Here is a 22,863-nt window from a genome sequence, read left to right on the forward strand (position 1 = left end):
GCAAGAGCTGAAAATCACCAGCTGCAGATGAAGCCAACAGGACCACATCATCTGCAAAAAGCAGGGACCCAATCCTGAGGCCACCAAGTCGGATCCCCTCAACACCTCGGCTGCACATAGAAATTCTGTCCATATAAGTTATGAACAGAATCGGTGATAAAGGGCAGCCTTGGCGGAGTCCAACCCTCACCGGAAACAGATCCGACTTACTACCGGCAATGTGGACCAAGCTCTGACACCTGTCGTACAGGGACCGGACAGCTCGTACAAGGGGGTCCGGTACCCCATACTCCCGGAGTACCCCCCACAGGAGCCCCCGGGGGACACGGTCGAACGCCTTCTCCAGGTCCACAAAGCACATGTAGACTGGTTGGGCAAACTCCCATGCCCCTTCCAGGACCCCAAAGAGGGTATAGAGCTGGTCCACTGTTCCGCGACCAGGACGAAAACCACACTGCTCCTCCTCAATCCGGGATTCGACTATCCGGCGGACCCTCCTCTCCAGGACCCCTGAATAGACCTTACCAGGGGGGCTGAGGAGTGTGATTCCCCTGTAATTGGAACACACCCTCCGGTCCCCTTTCTTAAAAAGGGGGACCACCACCCCAGTCTGCCAGTCCAGCGGCACTGTCCCCGATGTCCACGCGATGCTGCAGAGGCGTGTCAGCCAGGACAGCCCCACAGCATCCAGAGCCTTAAGGAACTCCGGGTGGATCTCATCCACCCCCGGGGCCTTGCCGCCAAGGAGCTTTTTGACCACCTCAGCGACTTCAGCCCCAGAGAAAGGAGAGTCCACCCCTGAGTCCACCAGCTCAACAACATCCCAAGTTGAGGTCAGCAGCTCCCCATCTCCACTGTACACATTGTTGATGGTGGACCAGAATTGCCTTGAAGCCGTCCAGAAGTCAAAATGTGGGAGTTGAAGCTCGCTCTGACGGGGGACTCAGCCAAACGTTCCCAGCAGACCCTCACAACACGTTTGGGCCTGCCAGATCTGACCAGCTTCCTCCCCCACCATCTGAGCCAACTCACCACCAGGTGGTGATCAGTTGAAGCTCCGCCCCCCTCTTCACCCGAGTGTCCAAGGCATGTGGCCGCAGGTCCAACGATACGACTACAAAATCCATCATGGAACTGCGGCCCAGGACTCCCTGCGACCCAGGGAGTCCTGATGCACAGAAGTCCAATAACAAAACACCATTTGGGTTCAGGGGGACCATGCCTCCCAATCACTCCCCTCCAGGTCTCACTGTCATTGCCCACGTGAGCATTGAAGTGCCCCAGCAGAACAATGGAGTTTGGTACATCGCTTTCAGCAAATCACAAGCTCATTACTGTGGAATTTCCTCTTTACTGTTAGATGAGCTTCATGTTTGTCTGTTTTAGGGACTGCAGATGGAAGCAGCTTCTCTTCTGCCATCAATGCTGCTGAACATGTTCATTAAGCTGAACTACCAGGCCTGCAGAGCAGAGTTTCCACCTGCAGTAGGAAGGAGAGCGCGAGCTAAACATGTAAAACAACCTTTTTATTTCATTACAGGAGGTTAAAATCTTGTTTGGAGGCGATTGGCTGTTTGTAACGATCACATATACCAGACCTGACAGCTCGCTGCACTGAGGCGGAAACAGCGCTAGTCTGATCTCCAGAACAAGCAGCTGATCCATTTTCCTCCATAAGGGTCTGGAAACATTCCTCTGTCCTTCGTGGGTCCTCTTCTTTCAGCTCCGCTTCGCAGACATGGACGATGTCCACGCTGCCGATGCCAGTAAATTCACATCACACACACTCTCAGTTTTTATGGAGAAGATCAGCAGGAGAAGCTCACAAAAATGTCTGAGTGTGTTTATTCTTCCAGAACTTAAAGGGTTCCTATGATGGTATTTGGAGTTTTCTGAGCTTTCTACAGTGTTACAGTGTTGAATCCTCATCAGACATGTGAACGACACAGTTTTTTATCACCTAAACGCATGTTTGAGTTTGAGTTTGAGTTCCAGCACGCTCTCCGTTCGGTTTCCATGGTGACGAAAATGAGTCGTTTTAGAGAGTTTTTCTATGTGGAAATCCTTGTGACGTCCCGGGGGATAAGGTTGGGTGATTGGTTACCTTCTACTGGTTAACAAGGGCATGTACAAATACATCAGAAAACGTGGGATAAAGTTATTTCCAACGATGGCTGGTGAGTTTACCAAAGAGAGACATCCTGCTGCATTCGTTGCTGTGGGTTGCTGTTTTCCACTTCGTTTTCAGGCTCTGATTCAGGTTCCAACATGTAGGGCTGGATGCTATGTGTTGACATTGTAGTTTGTTTTTTTATTGAGTTCATATCAGCCTAATCCTTCTGTTTATGAGATGTTAAAGCTCCCGATGTAGTGCAGTGGCGGGAGGCGGGGCTTAATGCGGAAGAGTCTCAATCCACTCGTTTTTGTCATGATTTGGGTTTTTCGGTGCTTTGTTTTTGGGCTTCCTGTTTTATTTTGTAGTTTTTCCTGTTATTGAGTTCACCTGGGTTCATTTAGTTAATTTGTTTCACCTGTGTCTCGTTTTGTTCTGTGTATTTATACTCCTCAGTTTTCATTCCTTGTTTGCTGGATCATTTGGTTGTAGTTAGTCCCTTGAGTGTCCTTTGTTGCGTGCCTTTGTTAAAATAAATCCACTAGCATCTACATCCCTGTTCCCCTCATCTCTGCGTTTGGGTCCACATCTCCGCTGCCACCATAACAGTTTTGCCCGCAGGCTGATCTGACAGCCTACGGAGAGGGTCGGTCTGAAGTAAATAAAGCCATTTGTGGCAATAACTCCATCAATCCCAGCCCTTCTGGTCCCAGAAATAATAATAAATTAGCCTGAAATGCACAGAATAGTTCCACTTTAACCAAAACATATTAACATGGATTAGCAACCTTTATGAATATCTCCAGTCGTAAGTATTCTGTAGATGTTCAGTCTCTATTAGATTTTACTGGGAATACACACAAAGTATGTGTACATGCATTTTGATTTTGCACATTTGGTGGAACAAGGACCAGGTCATCAGTCAGAGTCAGTGTTCCACCGTCATGCAAGATTTACACATCAGAGAATGAAACACTTTTCAATGTCAGGTCCGACTGGAGGTAAAATACTCATTTTAACCGAGCGGACTTTCAGTTCTTCTACATTAAATCATGTTTTAAAAGGCCTATAAAGGCTGCTGGGTGGCAGCGACGATGGAAAGACATGTCTGTCTTGCTTTACATCAGAAGACAGGGAACATGTTGCCAAGTGAACCATATGGTTTATCTAGAATATTCCAGTGTATTTTTCTGTAGTATAGTTCCTATCAGTTCCATCGGCATAAAGCACAAAGTCTCATTTACGCTCTTTCTGCTAGTGTTTGGATTGACAGATGGACAAACTGACTGATAGCCACTGTGCCAGGCAGGGGAACGCTTTTCCCGATAAAAGCCACCTCTCATATCGCTTCTCTGTCACTCATAGTCAGAGGCAAAAACATGGAGGCTGGCGGCTGCATCGCTTTCTGTCTGCTTTGAGATGGATAGCAAAGGTGACGCACAGTCAAGGTGTGTTCAGGTATACGAGAAGTCAGACAAAGCAAACTAATCACAAACAAATTTGTTGACATTTTTGCTTCCCACCAAGCCAAGCAGGATGAAGCAAAGAAAAGGCTGATTTGCATTCGCTCAGTTAATTCCATCTATTTGTAAAAGTCGGTGGCTGTCTCATCATAGCTGAGTGGCTGTATCCTAAACAGGCCTTGTGGTAAACAGAAAACACAGATTAACATAACAAGACAATCAAGGAAAGCATTCCAGTGTGAAGGTGAGAAGACTTTCTATTAGGAAACAAACAAGCAGCACATGAAGCACTCATCCCTGTAAGCTTGGATGAATTCATCCATTTACATTTTACAAGGCCGTTACAGGCACCAGTTTAATTGTGTGCTGATGTGCTGTAAGTCCTGGCAAACTTTTAATGTAGCTCCTCTCCTTACGCTGGCTGACTACTCTGTGTGATGCCAGACGCATGACGCAGGCAGGCTAACACGCTGACTCACCTCTGCAAACTGCAGCCTGTTGAATGTGCTGCTGGGGGGGCTGGAGAGCTTGAAGTTCTGTCTGGGAGCCAACCAGGTCTCCATGGTTTCCAGCTTGCTTGTTGCCAGGTTAGTGGCATGGTGCTTGACCAGGTAGCCTTGAAACTGGTCTGAATGGAAGTAGAGATGCACTGACACTGGGTGGCCCATGGGGATGGGAAAGTACCTGGCAGGGCGTTGAAAAAGACAGAATCCATTAGCGAACCTGATACCTGCTGACCTACCTAGCAGTGCAACATTTCAGGGCTGATAGTGTCAGAAGAAGAGAATAAGGTCTGAGGAGGAGCAGCCTTGGACATGCTAATGTGGCTGGATGTTAATGTGTGCTTGCACTAAAGGTTAGTGGGGAGTCAATGTGCTCTGTATGTGTGTGACACAGTGGACATTAATTCAATGACCTTTAACAGAAATCCAATTGGTCAAAGACGTGTGTGAACTTGGCAGATAATTCCCATGAAGCGCTGCTTCTGAGCTACTATGCAGTGATCCTCACTGTTCATTCAACCAGGGCCGCACTTAATATCCTGAGACAAAGGGAGAGACCCCCCCTGTCAAAACAAAGCGTTGCTAGGCAACGTGTCCTGCTACATTGCCAAATCAGTAACATTCAGCTTTTTAGCAAGGAATGGTTATCCTAAATTTTACACGGAGTAACGGTGTTCTCATGCAACAGTATCTGGTGAAAATACAATAAAGCCTCCAGAATGTGGGCGTTTCTTTTTCATTATATATACGGAGCTACCGACGGAGCGGCTCTGTGGTGGAGTTCACTGCAGCTGAAATCAGCCAGAACTGGCTGGTTGGGATGCTGGACAGGACGGTAAGACAGAAAACCACCGTAAGCTCTTTAGATGAAAAGTATCAGGAAGAGGGAGGAAGTCTAAAAGTTTGGGTTCCTCTGCTTTCCAGCGTGCCGGCAGCTTCTAAACATCAGGATCAGTCCAGGTTTCAACCAAACAGAACGAAATAGCAAAAGTTTGTGGAGGAAAGTTGAACTGAGTCATCCAGCCAGCTGAAGATGATGATGAAGATTGTCGCTTCACATGTGGAGGAGGGCCGGCCCTCAGGCCCTCAGGGCCCTCAGGGCAGCCGGCCGGAGCGACTTCTGGAAAAACAGAAAGGCAGCCGGGGTGGGCACTGCTGGGAAACCAACACAGCTGCTCTCTGCGTACTTCCTGATGCTTTCCTAGCTCCTCCTTCACACACACACACACACACACACACACACACACACACACACACACACACACAGCGCCATTGCCCCATCAGTATTCCAGCGGAGTCAACCCGTCCTGCTAAACGCTCCCCTGACAAGCAGAACAGCAAATATTTACACCCACAAGGATTTCTCTGGATTTTATTTCCCACTCGCCTCTTCCTTTCCACTCTTCTCTTCTCTTCCGTTTGCTTTCTGTGCTCTTCACTAAGTTTTCACACTTTTCCAACCAGGAGACGCGAAGCAGCGAGAGAAAGGCGAACTGCACAGAACCTCCATGCAGCGAGCCGCTACGATGGATGGATGGGTCCGTCTCACATGGGGACGGACCCATCCATCTGGCGCCACCGGAATCCTACATGCACGCAAAGCATTAGGACACACACACACGCATACACACAGCTGACGTCACTACTTGATCAGAAGATTCCAGATTAATAAAACCTGATTAAGGCAGCTTGAGCTGCATCGTCCCGCCAGCAGAGAATCACCAGGCCGTCGGTTTTCATTCCACCTGATCTGGCCCACAAAATAATAAACATTACTGAAGCTTTCCTTGTAAAAAAAAAAAAGTCATTCCTATTTTTATTTCTATATTTCTTACTGAAAAGATGTGATTTTGTTTTTGTGATGGCCATGAGGGCATTTAGAAACATAAAGAAATTTAAAATCAAATCTAAAAGGAACTGGGAGCCAATGAAGTGAAGATAAAACCGGAGTGGTGTGCTCTCGTTTTTTAGTTCCAGTTAAAAGTCGAGCAGCAGCGTTTTGAACCAACTGAAGGGGCGTCAGTAACGACTGGCTGAGACCAACATAAAGTGCGTTGCAGCAGTCCAAACGAGCTGTGATAAAAACATGGATTAAAATCGCAAAGTGGCACAAAGACAGAAGAGGTTTATCCTTCGCTAATTGTCCCACCTGGAAAAAGCTGAACTTCACAACCGACGTGACATGCACATCTTTATTTAGGGTCACTGTCTATTCTCACACCCGGGTTTGTTGCTCTCTGAGTCAGATTTGGACCTAAAGGACCCAGATCAATATCGGCTATGGAGACATCACTGGGTTGGAAAAACATGACCTCTGTCTTTTTATCATTTAGATGCAAAAAAAGTAAAGACATCTGTTAGGAAATTTATATATTATCATTTGTTCATGACTTATCTTTTCTTTTATCATATGTTAAACGTTTGAGATTACTTTAACAAAGATTGATTCTTTCTGGTGAAGCAGGGTGCCTCATGCTTAATGAGCTTGGCACACTCAGACATACCATCCTATTGTTATCTTTGCACCTCGTGTTTTACTCATGACTTGCTTCTGGTAGTCTGTTAAAATAGATGCTTATTGTTTTAGCAGCTGCAGGAGTAAATGAAGTTAATACTATACATTAACTGGAAAATGTGTGATGAACTCATGACATGTGTCATGCCATTATCTGTCAAATAAAAAGCCTGAGCAGAGGAAGAGCAAGCGAAGAAGACAGTTAGGAGTCTCTGTGCGAGCTCTGAGACTGTTCTCTTCCCCTTTGCAAAGGTTACACTGAGTTCTAAGTCCGTGTCTCTTTCTTTATTTTACATGTCACAGGGGTTTTAAACCTGACATCTTTTGGTGCCGTAACCCGGATTCCCATACATCTGCTGCTGACAGGGGGAGGAAGACGCCAAGCCACAGCCCGTGCACGGCCGGACCTGCTAGGACAGTCCGAAGAAAAGACCTGGGAAGTGAATTCTTTGCCAGGCTGGCGACAGGGAGTCCCCTCCATCTGCCAGCGGTGGATTGACGGAATCTGGACCTGAAGGAGGACGGACCAGAAAGCGTGAGAAACAATTTCGTTTCAAGAACCAGACTCAAGAAGAGGTGGGTTAGAGTCCCCCTCAAGATAAGTGGGTTAGAGTCCCCCTCAAGATAAGTGGGTTAGAGTCCCCCTCAAGATAAGTGGGTTAGAGTTCCCCTCAAGATAAGCGGGTTAGAGTCCCCCTCAAGAAGAGGTGGGTTAGAGTCCCCCTCAAGATAAGTGGGTTAGAGTCCCCCTCAAGAAGAGGTGGGTTAGAGTCCCCCTCAAGATAAGTGGGTTAGAGTCCCCCTCAAGATAAGTGGGTTAGAGTCCCCCTCAAGATAAGTGGGTTAGAGTTCCCCTCAAGAAGAGGTGGGTTAGAGTTCCCCTCAAGATAAGTGGGTTAGAGTCCCCCTCAAGATAAGTGGGTTAGAGTCCCCCTCAAGATAAGTGGGTTAGAGTCCCCCTCAAGATAAGTGGGTTAGAGTTCCCCTCAAGATAAGTGGGTTAGAGTCCCCCTCAAGATAAGTGGGTTAGAGTCCCCCTCAAGATAAGTGGGTTAGAGTCCCCTTCAAGATAAGTGGGTTAGAGTCCCCTTCAAGATAAGCGGGTTAGAGTTCCCCTCAAGATAAGTGGGTTAGAGTCCCCCTCAAGATAAGTGGGTTAGAGTCCCCCTCAAGATAAGTGGGTTAGAGTCCCCCTCAAGATAAGTGGGTTAGAGTCCCCCTCAAGATAAGTGGGTTAGAGTCCCCCTCAAGATAAGTGGGTTAGAGTTCCCCTCAAGATAAGTGGGTTAGAGTTCCCCTCAAGATAAGTGGGTTAGAGTTCCCCTCAAGATAAGTGGGTTAGAGTTCCCCTCAAGATAAGTGGGTTAGAGTCCCCCTCAAGATAAGTGGGTTAGAGTCCCCCTCAAGATAAGTGGGTTAGAGTCCCCCTCAAGATAAGTGGGTTAGAGTCCCCCTCAAGATAAGTGGGTTAGAGTCCCCCTCAAGATAAGTGGGTTAGAGTCCCCCTCAAGATAAGTGGGTTAGAGTCCCCCTCAAGATAAGTGGGTTAGAGTCCCCCTCAAGATAAGTGGGTTAGAGTCCCCCTCAAGATAAGTGGGTTAGAGTCCCCCTCAAGATAAGTGGGTTAGAGTTCCCCTCAAGATAAGTGGGTTAGAGTCCCCCTCAAGATAAGTGGGTTAGAGTCCCCCTCAAGATAAGTGGGTTAGAGTTCCCCTCAAGATAAGTGGGTTAGAGTTCCCCTCAAGATAAGTGGGTTAGAGTTCCCCTCAAGATAAGTGGGTTAGAGTCCCCCTCAAGATAAGTGGGTTAGAGTCCCCCTCAAGATAAGTGGGTTAGAGTCCCCCTCAAGATAAGTGGGTTAGAGTCCCCCTCAAGATAAGTGGGTTAGAGTCCCCCTCAAGATAAGTGGGTTAGAGTCCCCCTCAAGATAAGTGGGTTAGAGTCCCCCTCAAGATAAGTGGGTTAGAGTCCCCCTCAAGATAAGTGGGTTAGAGTCCCCCTCAAGATAAGTGGGTTAGAGTCCCCTTCAAGATAAGTGGGTTAGAGTCCCCCTCAAGATAAGTGGGTTAGAGTCCCCCTCAAGATAAGTGGGTTAGAGTCCCCCTCAAGATAAGTGGGTTAGAGTCCCCTTCAAGATAAGTGGGTTAGAGTCCCCCTCAAGATAAGTGGGTTAGAGTTCCCCTCAAGATAAGTGGGTTAGAGTCCCCCTCAAGATAAGTGGGTTAGAGTCCCCCTCAAGATAAGTGGGTTAGAGTCCCCCTCAAGATAAGTGGGTTAGAGTCCCCCTCAAGATAAGTGGGTTAGAGTCCCCCTCAAGATAAGTGGGTTAGAGTCCCCCTCAAGATAAGTGGGTTAGAGTCCCCCTCAAGATAAGTGGGTTAGAGTCCCCCTCAAGATAAGTGGGTTAGAGTTCCCCTCAAGATAAGTGGGTTAGAGTCCCCCTCAAGATAAGTGGGTTAGAGTTCCCCTCAAGATAAGTGGGTTAGAGTCCCCTCAAGATAAGTGGGTTAGAGTTCCCCTCAAGATAAGTGGGTTAGAGTTCCCCTCAAGATAAGTGGGTTAGAGTCCCCCTCAAGATAAGTGGGTTAGAGTCCCCCTCAAGATAAGTGGGTTAGAGTCCCCCTCAAGATAAGTGGGTTAGAGTCCCCTTCAAGATAAGTGGGTTAGAGTCCCCTCAAGATAAGTGGGTTAGAGTCCCCTCAAGATAAGTGGGTTAGAGTCCCCCTCAAGATAAGTGGGTTAGAGTTCCCCTCAAGATAAGTGGGTTAGAGTCCCCCTCAAGAAGAGGTGGGTTAGAGTCCCCCTCAAGATAAGTGGGTTAGAGTCCCCCTCAAGATAAGTGGGTTAGAGTTCCCCTCAAGATAAGTGGGTTAGAGTTCCCCTCAAGATAAGTGGGTTAGAGTCCCCCTCAAGATAAGTGGGTTAGAGTCCCCCTCAAGATAAGTGGGTTAGAGTCCCCCTCAAGATAAGTGGGTTAGAGTCCCCCTCAAGATAAGTGGGTTAGAGTCCCCCTCAAGATAAGTGGGTTAGAGTCCCCCTCAAGATAAGTGGGTTAGAGTTCCCCTCAAGATAAGTGGGCTAGAGTCCCCCTCAAGATAAGTGGGTTAGAGTTCCCCTCAAGATAAGTGGGTTAGAGTCCCCCTCAAGATAAGTGGGTTAGAGTCCCCCTCAAGATAAGTGGGTTAGAGTCCCCCTCAAGATAAGTGGGTTAGAGTCCCCCTCAAGATAAGTGGGTTAGAGTCCCCCTCAAGATAAGTGGGTTAGAGTCCCCCTCAAGATAAGTGGGTTAGAGTCCCCCTCAAGATAAGCGGGTTAGAGTCCCCCTCAAGAAGAGGTGGGTTAGAGTCCCCCTCAAGATAAGTGGGTTAGAGTCCCCCTCAAGATAAGTGGGTTAGAGTCCCCTCAAGATAAGTGGGTTAGAGTCCCCCTCAAGATAAGTGGGTTAGAGTTCCCCTCAAGATAAGTGGGTTAGAGTTCCCCTCAAGATAAGTGGGTTAGAGTTCCCCTCAAGATAAGTGGGTTAGAGTCCCCCTCAAGATAAGTGGGTTAGAGTCCCCCTCAAGAAGAGGTGGGTTAGAGTCCCCCTCAAGATAAGTGGGTTAGAGTTCCCCTCAAGATAAGTGGGTTAGAGTCCCCCTCAAGATAAGTGGGTTAGAGTTCCCCTCAAGATAAGTGGGTTAGAGTCCCCCTCAAGATAAGTGGGTTAGAGTCCCCCTCAAGATAAGTGGGTTAGAGTTCCCCTCAAGATAAGTGGGTTAGAGTTCCCCTCAAGATAAGTGGGTTAGAGTCCCCCTCAAGATAAGTGGGTTAGAGTCCCCCTCAAGATAAGTGGGTTAGAGTCCCCCTCAAGATAAGTGGGTTAGAGTCCCCCTCAAGAAGAGGTGGGTTAGAGTCCCCCTCAAGATAAGTGGGTTAGAGTTCCCCTCAAGATAAGTGGGTTAGAGTCCCCCTCAAGATAAGTGGGTTAGAGTTCCCCTCAAGATAAGTGGGTTAGAGTCCCCCTCAAGATAAGTGGGTTAGAGTCCCCCTCAAGATAAGTGGGTTAGAGTCCCCCTCAAGATAAGTGGGTTAGAGTTCCCCTCAAGATAAGTGGGTTAGAGTCCCCCTCAAGATAAGTGGGTTAGAGTCCCCCTCAAGATAAGTGGGTTAGAGTCCCCCTCAAGATAAGTGGGTTAGAGTCCCCCTCAAGATAAGTGGGTTAGAGTCCCCCTCAAGATAAGTGGGTTAGAGTCCCCTCAAGATAAGTGGGTTAGAGTTCCCCTCAAGATAAGTGGGTTAGAGTCCCCTCAAGATAAGTGGGTTAGAGTTCCCCTCAAGATAAGTGGGTTAGAGTTCCCCTCAAGATAAGTGGGTTAGAGTCCCCCTCAAGATAAGTGGGTTAGAGTCCCCCTCAAGATAAGTGGGTTAGAGTCCCCCTCAAGATAAGTGGGTTAGAGTCCCCCTCAAGATAAGTGGGTTAGAGTCCCCCTCAAGATAAGTGGGTTAGAGTCCCCTCAAGATAAGTGGGTTAGAGTTCCCCTCAAGATAAGTGGGTTAGAGTCCCCTCAAGATAAGTGGGTTAGAGTTCCCCTCAAGATAAGTGGGTTAGAGTCCCCCTCAAGATAAGTGGGTTAGAGTCCCCCTCAAGATAAGTGGGTTAGAGTCCCCCTCAAGATAAGTGGGTTAGAGTCCCCCTCAAGATAAGTGGGTTAGAGTCCCCCTCAAGATAAGCGGGTTAGAGTCCCCCTCAAGATAAGCGGGTTAGAGTCCCCCTCAAGATAAGTGGGTTAGAGTTCCCCTCAAGATAAGTGGGTTAGAGTCCCCCTCAAGATAAGTGGGTTAGAGTCCCCCTCAAGATAAGTGGGTTAGAGTCCCCCTCAAGATAAGTGGGTTAGAGTCCCCCTCAAGATAAGTGGGTTAGAGTCCCCCTCAAGATAAGTGGGTTAGAGTCCCCCTCAAGATAAGTGGGTTAGAGTCCCCCTCAAGATAAGTGGGTTAGAGTCCCCCTCAAGATAAGCGGGTTAGAGTCCCCCTCAAGAAGAGGTGGGTTAGAGTCCCCCTCAAGATAAGTGGGTTAGAGTCCCCCTCAAGATAAGTGGGTTAGAGTCCCCTCAAGATAAGTGGGTTAGAGTCCCCCTCAAGATAAGTGGGTTAGAGTCCCCCTCAAGATAAGTGGGTTAGAGTCCCCCTCAAGATAAGTGGGTTAGAGTTCCCCTCAAGATAAGTGGGTTAGAGTCCCCTCAAGATAAGTGGGTTAGAGTCCCCTCAAGATAAGTGGGTTAGAGTCCCCCTCAAGATAAGTGGGTTAGAGTCCCCCTCAAGATAAGTGGGTTAGAGTTCCCCTCAAGATAAGTGGGTTAGAGTCCCCCTCAAGATAAGTGGGTTAGAGTCCCCCTCAAGATAAGTGGGTTAGAGTTCCCCTCAAGATAAGTGGGTTAGAGTTCCCCTCAAGATAAGTGGGTTAGAGTTCCCCTCAAGATAAGTGGGTTAGAGTCCCCCTCAAGAAGAGGTGGGTTAGAGTCCCCCTCAAGATAAGTGGGTTAGAGTCCCCTCAAGATAAGTGGGTTAGAGTTCCCCTCAAGATAAGTGGGTTAGAGTCCCCCTCAAGATAAGTGGGTTAGAGTTCCCCTCAAGATAAGTGGGTTAGAGTCCCCCTCAAGATAAGTGGGTTAGAGTCCCCTCAAGATAAGTGGGTTAGAGTCCCCTCAAGATAAGTGGGTTAGAGTCCCCCTCAAGATAAGTGGGTTAGAGTTCCCCTCAAGATAAGTGGGTTAGAGTTCCCCTCAAGATAAGTGGGTTAGAGTTCCCCTCAAGATAAGTGGGTTAGAGTCCCCTCAAGATAAGTGGGTTAGAGTCCCCCTCAAGATAAGTGGGTTAGAGTCCCCCTCAAGAAGAGGTGGGTTAGAGTCCCCCTCAAGATAAGTGGGTTAGAGTCCCCCTCAAGAAGAGGTGGGTTAGAGTCCCCTTCAAGATAAGTGGGTTAGAGTCCCCCTCAAGAAGAGGTGGGTTAGAGTCCCCTTCAAGATAAGTGGGTTAGAGTCCCCCTCAAGATAAGTGGGTTAGAGTTCCCCTCAAGAAGAGGTGGGTTAGAGTCCCCCTCAAGATAAGTGGGTTAGAGTCCCCCTCAAGATAAGTGGGTTAGAGTCCCCTTCAAGATAAGTGGGTTAGAGTTCCCCTCAAGATAAGTGGGTTAGAGTTCCCCTCAAGAAGAGGTGGGTTAGAGTTCCCCTCAAGATAAGTGGGTTAGAGTTCCCCTCAAGATAAGTGGGTTAGAGTCCCCCTCAAGATAAGTGGGTTAGAGTTCCCCTCAAGAAGAGGTGGGTTAGAGTCCCCCTCAAGATAAGTGGGTTAGAGTCCCCCTCAAGATAAGTGGGTTAGAGTCCCCCTCAAGATAAGTGGGTTAGAGTCCCCTTCAAGATAAGTGGGTTAGAGTTCCCCTCAAGATAAGTGGGTTAGAGTTCCCCTCAAGATAAGTGGGTTAGAGTTCCCCTCAAGATAAGTGGGTTAGAGTTCCCCTCAAGATAAGTGGGTTAGAGTTCCCCTCAAGAAGAGGTGGGTTAGAGTCCCCTTCAAGATAAGTGGGTTAGAGTCCCCCTCAAGATAAGTGGGTTAGAGTTCCCCTCAAGATAAGTGGGTTAGAGTTCCCCTCAAGAAGAGGTGGGTTAGAGTCCCCCTCAAGATAAGTGGGTTAGAGTCCCCCTCAAGATAAGTGGGTTAGAGTCCCCCTCAAGATAAGTGGGTTAGAGTTCCCCTCAAGAAGAGGTGGGTTAGAGTCCCCCTCAAGATAAGTGGGTTAGAGTCCCCCTCAAGATAAGTGGGTTAGAGTCCCCCTCAAGATAAGTGGGTTAGAGTCCCCTTCAAGATAAGTGGGTTAGAGTTCCCCTCAAGATAAGTGGGTTAGAGTCCCCTCAAGATAAGTGGGTTAGAGTCCCCCTCAAGATAAGTGGGTTAGAGTCCCCTTCAAGATAAGTGGGTTAGAGTTCCCCTCAAGATAAGTGGGTTAGAGTCCCCTCAAGATAAGTGGGTTAGAGTCCCCCTCAAGATAAGTGGGTTAGAGTCCCCCTCAAGATAAGTGGGTTAGAGTCCCCTCAAGATAAGTGGGTTAGAGTCCCCCTCAAGATAAGTGGGTTAGAGTCCCCCTCAAGATAAGTGGGTTAGAGTCCCCCTCAAGATAAGTGGGTTAGAGTCCCCCTCAAGATAAGTGGGTTAGAGTCCCCCTCAAGATAAGTGGGTTAGAGTCCCCCTCAAGATAAGTGGGTTAGAGTCCCCCTCAAGATAAGTGGGTTAGAGTCCCCCTCAAGATAAGTGGGTTAGAGTTCCCCTCAAGATAAGTGGGTTAGAGTTCCCCTCAAGATAAGTGGGTTAGAGTCCCCCTCAAGATAAGTGGGTTAGAGTCCCCCTCAAGATAAGTGGGTTAGAGTCCCCCTCAAGATAAGTGGGTTAGAGTCCCCCTCAAGATAAGTGGGTTAGAGTCCCCCTCAAGATAAGTGGGTTAGAGTCCCCCTCAAGATAAGTGGGTTAGAGTCCCCCTCAAGATAAGTGGGTTAGAGTCCACTAAGGTAGAATAGAAATTAGCATGGTCATGCTGAAATGACCCATTGAGAATAGTGGCGCTGAAGGACCACGGTGAAATAGGCCTAAGATAGAGAAATTCTGTGATCACATTTGGTGTGAATGTGTGAGTGAATGGATTGGAAGTGAAATTTTTTTATAGTCACCTGAAACCTAACGGTGTCAACGTAAAGTGGCTGTGGAGGGTTTTCACTGAGAATCATTAAGGAAATTTAGGTAACTCCTGAACAGAATCTAAAACACTTCTCATTTTCCTGGGAAACAACCCCCCATGAGAGACCGGACCAGACAATAGAGCTGGTCTAGAAGCTTGTCCCTCAAGGAAAGAGGAGTGGTCCAAAAGAGGCATTTTCTTTTGAGGGAGTGAAAAATATAATTTTTAGATAAAATTTAATAAAATAAAATGGGAAATAGTCAGAGCATGAGTAAGTCCTCTTTGGGAGAGGCATTTGAAGGAGATGTGAAATACATGCACCATAGAAACCCAGAAAATGTAAAATACCTAAAAAAATGGAAAAATAAATATGACATAAAAGGAACATTTAAGGTCGAAGATTGGAAACAGGTTGTAGAAAGACTACAGGCCAGTGCAGCAAGTAAAATGGGAAGTAAAAAAGACAGAAAAGAAAAAGAGCTGACTGTAGCTAAAGAATGGCTGGATCAGGCAGAGAAGCGGAGAAAAGGGATAAAAGAAACAAAATTAATGTTTGTGAGAAAAGAAGATAATGAGGGAGGATCAGGAAGACAAAGACAAAGACAGGGTGACCAGCCTCAAAGAGGAGGACAGGTAGAACAAACAAAGAAACAAATGATGGCTTTCTTAGGGTTGTGTAATTATTGTAGAGCATGGATTCCTAGCTATGCTGAAAAAACTCAAGAATTTATGAATTTGATTCATGACAAGCCAATAGCTATGAATGATAAACTTCAGTGGACATAAGCAGCTGAAAAACAGTTTCAACAGCTGAAACATGAACTAATGTCAGCAACAGTGCTCTCACTTCCTGATTATGACAAACCATTTACCCTTACAGTGGACAACAAAAATGGCTTCATGTCATCAGTTCTCTTGCAGCCTCATGGAGGAAAAATGAAACCGGTAGGATATTTTTCTAAAAGACTAGATTCAGTTGCTCAAGCTTTACCCCAATGCGTTCAAGCAATATGTGCTGCAGCGTTAGCTGTAGAAACAACCGCAGATGTGATTTTATATCATCCTACAACATTATTAGTGCCACATGCAGTGGATGTGCTGTTACTACAAACAAAAATGGCCTTCTTGTCACCAGCTAGACATTTGTCATATACAGCTTTGTTACTTTCTCAGCCGCACATTCAGATAAAAAGATGCACAGTTTTAAATCCAGCTACACTCTTACCAACAGCTGCTGACGGTGAACCACATAGCTGCACAGAACAAACAGAACACTTGCAACTGCCAAGAGCAGATTTGAAAGACATTCCCTTAGCAGGAGGTCATCACTGGTTTGTGGATGGCTCCTGTTCTAAGAATGATAAGGGTAACACTCAAACTGGCTATGCAGTAGTATCCCTACCAAACACTGTTATAGAAGCAAAACAACTTCTATCACACAGCTCTGCTCAAGCTGCTGAATTAGTAGCCCTAACTAGAGCTTGTGTGTTAGCTAAAAACAAAAAAGTTACAACCTATACAGATAGTCAGTATGCTTTCTCTACTGTATTTTTCTTTGCTAAACAATGGGATAGACGTGGTATGATCACATCTACAGGCAAGCCTATTACGCATGCAGCATTATTAAAAGAACTTTTACAAGCTATTTTATTACCAGCTGAACTTGCAATTTGTAAATGTGTTGCTCATACTAGAGGAACTGATGTCATCTCAAATGGAAACAGACTTGCAGATGAAACAGCAAAAGCAGCAGCATCCGGTTGCCATGGTGTCTCTGATATTTATGTGACAGGAGCTGACAATCCGCACATAGATAAAGAAGTATTAAAGGACATGCAGAAAGCCGCACCTTTGAGTGAAAAACAATTTTGGCTAAACAAAAATGCTGTTCTGAACACAGAAGACATTTATGAAGTTGAAGGTAAATCAGTTTTGCCTAAATCACTTTTCAAAGCTGCTGCGATTTTGAGTCATGGGCGTGGCCATGTCTCAAGCCGGGGGATGTGTGATATAGTAAATAAACATTTCACTACATATGGTTTTAATATCTTTTCAAAGAATTTTTGTAAAGCCTGTGTGATCTGTGTTCGCCATAACCTCAAGGTAACCTAAGACCTAAGAGAAATCAGTTTCCAAAGCCAACATATCCTTTTCAGACAATCCACATGGACTTTATTGAACTTAGTCAAAGTGGACCACACAAGTACTGTCTAGTTCTGATTGATGCATTTTCAAAATGGATAGAAATAGTCCCAGCAAAAAATGCAGATGCTATAACTGTAGCTAAAACATTGTGTAAGACAATAATTCCAAATAATGGTATTCCACAGGTTGTTTATAGTGACAATGGGCCGCACTTTGTGAACAATGTAATTAAAAAGGTAGCTGAGAACCTAGGTATGAATCTAAAAAATCACTGTGCATATCATCCGCAGAGTGCAGGGTTAATTGAGAGAGCTAATGGAACAGTGAAACTGAGATTAAAAAAGTGCATGGAAGATACAAAAAGACCATGGCCAGAGTGTTTAGACCTAGTAAAGCTCTACATGAGAATAACACCAACTGATACAGGTCTAACTCCTTTTGAAATTATGTTTGGGCGAAGTTTCAGACTTCCTATCTTTCCAGTTGAAATAGAAGTAGCAGATGAAGAACAGACTCTAGCAGATTATATGAGAAAGATGTTGCAGAATAAGGAAGTGTTAAATGCAAATTTACTGCCATCTGATTCTCCTCCTCCACAGGAGGAGCCACCAGTGAAACCAGGCGATTGGGTGTTCATCAAAGCAATAAAGAGGAAGCATTGGGCCAGCCCAAGATGGAATGGGCCGTTCCAAGTGATCCTAACCACACCCACTGCCGTAAAGATTTCTGAAAGACCAAGTTGGATACATCTGAGCCATTGTAAGCTACAACGAGTGCCAGACCCTGAGCACGAGTAGTGGGGAAGACCGACTACAAAGGGGTTCTGTTTTTTAGTGCAGTTCGTCTCAACGTCGGTGAAGAAATCAGCTGATCCCTACTCATTAGGCCTAAGGGTTGAGGTGGAGTTGTAGTCTGAACAGCAATGACCTCTCGAAGTCAAAGACCCCAGCGTGATGACGGCTGGACTTGCTGTCAGAGATACGGCTGTGTTATGGTCTCAGTATGTTTCCTAACTCTTGTGGTCATCTTCCTGACCACAGGCCAAGACCCAAAAAGACCAGATAAAAGAAATCGTACAAGAAGATGGGCTCATCATAATGTACATCACTGGATAGATGAAGACCCCAAGAAAATAGAAGACACCAACCTCTGGTTCTCCTATGCAACGATGTTAGCCAAGAACCAGAACAAGAGCAACTGCTATGTTTGCTCAGTGATGCCAAAATCGTCCCATCAGGTAACACTCTATGCAAAACCGATGAACAGGAACGATGAAGCATGTTTTGCATTGGTATCAAGTTTGGGATATGACCCTGGGAGTGTCTCAGTTGATCCAGTTAATGGTGATTACCGACAGTGGCATCCATGTGACGGATCTTCCTTTCACAATTTGAAATTCAAAATAAAAGACACACCAAAGTCTCAGTTTGTGACGGTTCCTCCAGACATTTCTTTCCCCAGCTGTTACAGCCAAGAAATTGGGAACCATCCGATGGGGAAAATACCTACAGCCAACTGTAAACACATGGGAACTCTGGTGGCAATAGGTTCCACTTATCCATCTGCTGGCACCTTCATACTGGATGGAGGTTGGTGGTTGTGTGGGAAGAAAGCATATCCATTCCTGCCGAGAAATTGGACTGGAGTTTGTGCTCCTATTACAGTGACTGACCACACCCTAGTGGTGAGTGTGGAACATATCGGAGCAACTCATCGCACCAAGAGGTTTGTCACGTTTGCACCACATGACCCCATATTAGGATCAGACGTTCCTGAAGAACACAAGCATTGGTCAATAACCAACAAAGTTGCCCTGGCATTGTTTCCGTGGGTTGGAGTAGGAAAAAACGTTCTGAGACTGGAAACAGTTGATTACAGATTTAAAAAGTTTCTGAATGCATCTATTAAAATTGAAGAAGGACAAAATAAAGAGATTGATGCACTCAGATTCATGGTTCTCCAGAACCGTATGGTTTTGGACATGTTGACTGCAGCCCAAGGAGGAGTATGTGTAATGATAAAATCCACATGTTGCACATATATCCCAGATGAAGTAAATGGTAATGTTTCTGATGCAATGACTACACTTAAGAACATGAGAGATGCTATGAATAAAGATGGCAACGCATCTCCCTTTGATTTTTTCTCATGGTTAATAAATGGGTCTTGGTGGCAGATTTTACTTAAGATTTTAATGCCTTTTATTTCTATAATGTTGTTATTCTGTATTTTAATGATTTGTGTACTGCCATGTATACGTAATATGATTGAAAAAGCTATTTCCAACTCTTTTGTACAGTATCAGGTCTACTTGCAGAGACAAGGAAAAGGGAGTTATGAAGAACTCTCTCAGAAGGAGATTGAAAACTTTGAAAATGGTCAAATTTAATGTGAAATGTAATATGACGTGTTTGCTGAAATTGTGAAAACAAATGGCAGATCACTGATGTTAATTTCATTTCACAAATGATAAAGAGTAGGGAAATGTTAGGAAATTTATATATTATCATTTGTTCATGACTTATCTTTTCTTTTATCATATGTTAAACGTTTGAGATTACTTTAACAAAGATTGATTCTTTCTGGTGAAGCAGGGTGCCTCATGCTTAATGAGCTTGGCACACTCAGACATACCATCCTATTGTTATCTTTGCACCTCGTGTTTTACTCATGACTTGCTTCTGGTAGTCTGTTAAAATAGATGCTTATTGTTTTAGCAGCTGCAGGAGTAAATGAAGTTAATACTATACATTAACTGAAAAATGTGTGATGAACTCATGACATGTGTCATGCCATTATCTGTCAAATAAAAAGCCTGAGCAGAGGAAGAGCAAGCGAAGAAGACAGTTAGGAGTCTCTGTGCGAGCTCTGAGACTGTTCTCTTCCCCTTTGCAAAGGTTACACTGAGTTCTAAGTCCGTGTCTCTTTCTTTATTTTACATGTCACAAGGGTTTTAAACCTGACAACATCCAAGTCTTGATTTCAGCAATGCACTGCAGTAGCTGGTTGGCAAAGCATTTCCCCTCTTCTCTAATGGCACGTAAATTTGTCTGTTGTCAGCATAAAAATGAAACGAGATGACATGTTTTCGGAGAATAGATCCAGAGAGAAAAGAAGAGAACCAAGTATAGAGCCTTGAGGTACTCCACATGTGAGAGGTGCTGCACGAGACTCTGCGGCTCCAACAGAAACGCTAAAACTTCTCTCTGATAGGTGGAATCAATGTCAAGCACCACCCTGAATACCGACCCAGGTCTCCAGGCCCGACAGGAGGATTCGATGGTCCACAAAGGCAGCTGTTAGGACCGACAGAACCAGCCAGACTTTTTAATCAAAGAATCACCTTTACACACATTAGCATCTAAACTCGCAGCGTTTCCAGTTCCAGATGACTGTGTTTTATGATTCTGAAGATCTATGGAATCAGATTTGATTCAGAATCTACAAGCAAAACCTTTTAAAACTCAAGCAAAATACAACAATTTAGGCCAAAACTTTCTAAAACTTAACGATAAATGATCTCAAAATAAAAAATGATCAATCATCATGAAAACTATTAGGCTTTTATTTAGTTAAATTGAGTAGGTTTATTTTTGCAGTTTCCTCTTGGTTGCTCTTTACAGTCTTTGGTTTTGATTCTTGATTGTTTGGTTTCATTTCTGACACAAACCTTTCGTGGGCGGGCTCTTTTCAGGGGTGCATTCCGATTGGCTGGTGAGTTTTTGAGTGACACAGGAGTACTGCGCTTGGGGAGGAAACCATCTCATCCCACACAAGGCCGGCTGGTGATTGGTGATGAAGCTTTTCTCATCAGCAGACGCCGCTCCAGGTGACACTACGAGCCAGTTTACACGGTGAGTTGTGACAGCAATGCCGACTGTGTCATGATGTGTGTTCTGGTCCTCCCTTGTTTCTTGTTTAGCCTTTGTTCCTGTTCATTTGGTTCACCTGGTCTCGTTAGTTTATTCACCTCACGTGTGTCTTGTTTTGTCCCTGGGACTTCTTACCCTTAGTTTTCTGTTCTCCTGTGTGGTTCATTGTGTTTACTAGTCCCCTGTGTTCCTGCGTCTACAAAATAAACCTGTGAAATTCTGGCTACTCTGCGTTTGGGTCCACACCTCTCCGAACTTACCGCGAAATAATGAACCCACCAACTGTGGACCCAGCAGGCATGGACAGTTTCGATGAGGATTTCATTTTAGTTCATTCAGCCACATGGAATTACACTGACCCCAACCCCGTCCCCATCCAGCCTGGAGGTTTGTGGCCGTGGGAACCTCCTTCCCCAGTCTGGAATGGTTGAGCTGTTGATGGGGGCCCGAGAAAAATAAATGCACTTTTTGGCCAACCAGTCATCCAGCCCCAAGTCCATCCTCCTTCCTGTTATCTGTGCCCACGCCCAGATCCCGTCCGGTGCTGCAGGGTCCCACGCCCAGATCCCGTCCGGTGCTGCAGGGTCCCAAGCCCAGATCCCGTCCGGTGCTGCAGGGTCCCACGCCCAGATCCCGTCCGGTGCTGCAGGGTCCCACGCCCAGATCCCGTCCGGTGCTGCAGGGTCCCACGCCCAGATCCCGTCCGGTGCTGCAGGGTCCCAAGCCCAGATCCCGTCCGGTGCTGCAGGGTCCCAAGCCCAGATCCCGTCCGGTGCTGCAGGGTCCCAAGCCCAGATCCCGTCCGGTGCTGCAGGGTCCCAAGCCCAGATCCCGTCCGGTGCTGCAGGGTCCCAAGCCCAGATCCCGTCCGGTGCTGCAGGGTCCCACGCCCAGATCCCGTCCGGTGCTGCAGGGTCCCACGCCCAGATCCCGTCCGGTGCTGCAGGGTCCCACGCCCAGATCCCGTCCGGTGCTGCAGGGTCCCACGCCCAGATCCCGTCCGGTGCTGCAGGGTCCCACGCCCAGATCCCGTCCGGTGCTGCAGGGTCCCACGCCCAGATCCCGTCCGGTGCTGCAGGGTCCCAAGCCCAGATCCCGGGGGGTGTACTATCATGATGTGTGTTCTGGTCCATCTTTGTTCACCTGGTCTTGTTAGTTCATTCACCTCACCTGTGTCTTATTTTGTCCCCGTGTATTTCTACCCTGAGTCTTCTGTTGTGCTGTTCGGATTCCTTTCACCTGGACTCATTTGTTGCTTCATAACACTTTGTCTTGTTTGGTTTCTCTGTACTTCTACCTGTTGGTACCCCTAGTACCCCTATGTGTTAGTCGTTTGGTCAACCTGGTTTTCCTTGTTTTTTTGTATTAAACCGTCTTTGTTCAGCATCCCGCTCCTGCGTTTGGGTCCACACCTCGGCCACCAATCTTGACAGAATCTTAATGTTGTCTTTCAGATGAACATAATTATTTCATCTCAGCACATTCAATGTTCATGAAGGTGTTTTTCTCTCATCTTGTTTTGCATTGAAATGTTCCTGCTGCGTCCCATCGCTGCGTGAGGAAACCGAAGACAGTGAAACAACTCTGCTTCTGCAGCAGATGCTGTTTGGTACATGATACTGAAATGTTCCATGGTTTCATATCAAAGCATAAAGCAGTTTCCATTTCTCCCTTTAACCGCGCTCGGTATGTTAACTGCACTCTGGAATTCATTCATTTCCACTAATAACAGACCAGCTTTCACTCTTTTGACCTATATAGGCTCATTATCCTGGGGATAAACTGACACAGTGTCAGATTGTGTCAAAATGAAAAGCATTACCCAGAGTTCCCAGTTGCTTATTGCAGCATCTCACTGTCATCCTATTTCCACGATGTGTGATCTCATGTGACGTTGCATGAGGAGAAAAACAAAAGGCCTCTTATCTGCTGTGTATTGTGTTTTCTCAGGCTGATAGGTGTACCTGCCTGTCGAGATAAACAGTCAGTGCAGGTGTGTGAAGTGAACACAAGTATTTCCATGCATATCGGTGAAAGTCGACAAACAAACCTGCAGCTGAGATCGTTTGGATTCCCCTGCAGCGAGGCTGCGGCCCTGGCAAGGCCCAGCCGCGAGAAGGAGTGGTAGTACGTGAGCTGCGTGTCCGACAGGCTGGCCACGCCATCCGGATCATCATACACGTTCTCCCAGTACGAGCTGAGTGCGGGGGTTCCTTGGGGAAACGGCCCGAACAGGTAGGCATCCAGCTGGTTTACTATCTCCTGGTTCACGCTGGCTTCAAACTTCCTGGCAAAGAAGGTGGGCCGCACTGTTTGCTGCAGGGGGCGACAGAGGAGCAGGGCGGGGGGGCAAAGAGAAGAAGAAAGGAGATTAGGAAACGCTGGAGTGCCATGATGTCAGGGAAACCAAGGTGACGAGTGCAGACTGGAGCCAGACTAGAGCTGGTTGAAAGCAGAACGTAGAATTATTTTCCTTTCTGAATGGATCAGAAGACACATTTAAGTTAAATGAGTCTCGCCTGCGTCTCACTTTTCTTTTCTTGATAG

At 46.5% G+C, this 22,863-nt stretch overlaps 1 protein-coding gene across 1 annotated transcript in view; it reads right to left on the reverse strand.

Annotated features, from left to right (window-relative positions):
• xylt1 (xylosyltransferase I) overlaps positions 1–22,863 on the reverse strand; it is a gene marked incomplete at both ends in the record, with an annotated part of 188,183 nt that overhangs the window by 9,128 nt on the left and 156,192 nt on the right. The window contains 2 exons of the mRNA XM_079264310.1: positions 4,056–4,260; positions 22,367–22,632. Coding sequence (XP_079120436.1) covers positions 4,056–4,260; positions 22,367–22,632 — 471 coding nt within the window. The remainder of the gene's footprint in view (positions 1–4,055; positions 4,261–22,366; positions 22,633–22,863) is intronic.

The sequence above is a fragment of the Telmatherina bonti genome (assembly GCF_933228915.1).
Source record: "Telmatherina bonti genome assembly, chromosome: 3".
NCBI classification, from domain to species: domain Eukaryota; kingdom Metazoa; phylum Chordata; class Actinopteri; order Atheriniformes; family Telmatherinidae; genus Telmatherina; species Telmatherina bonti.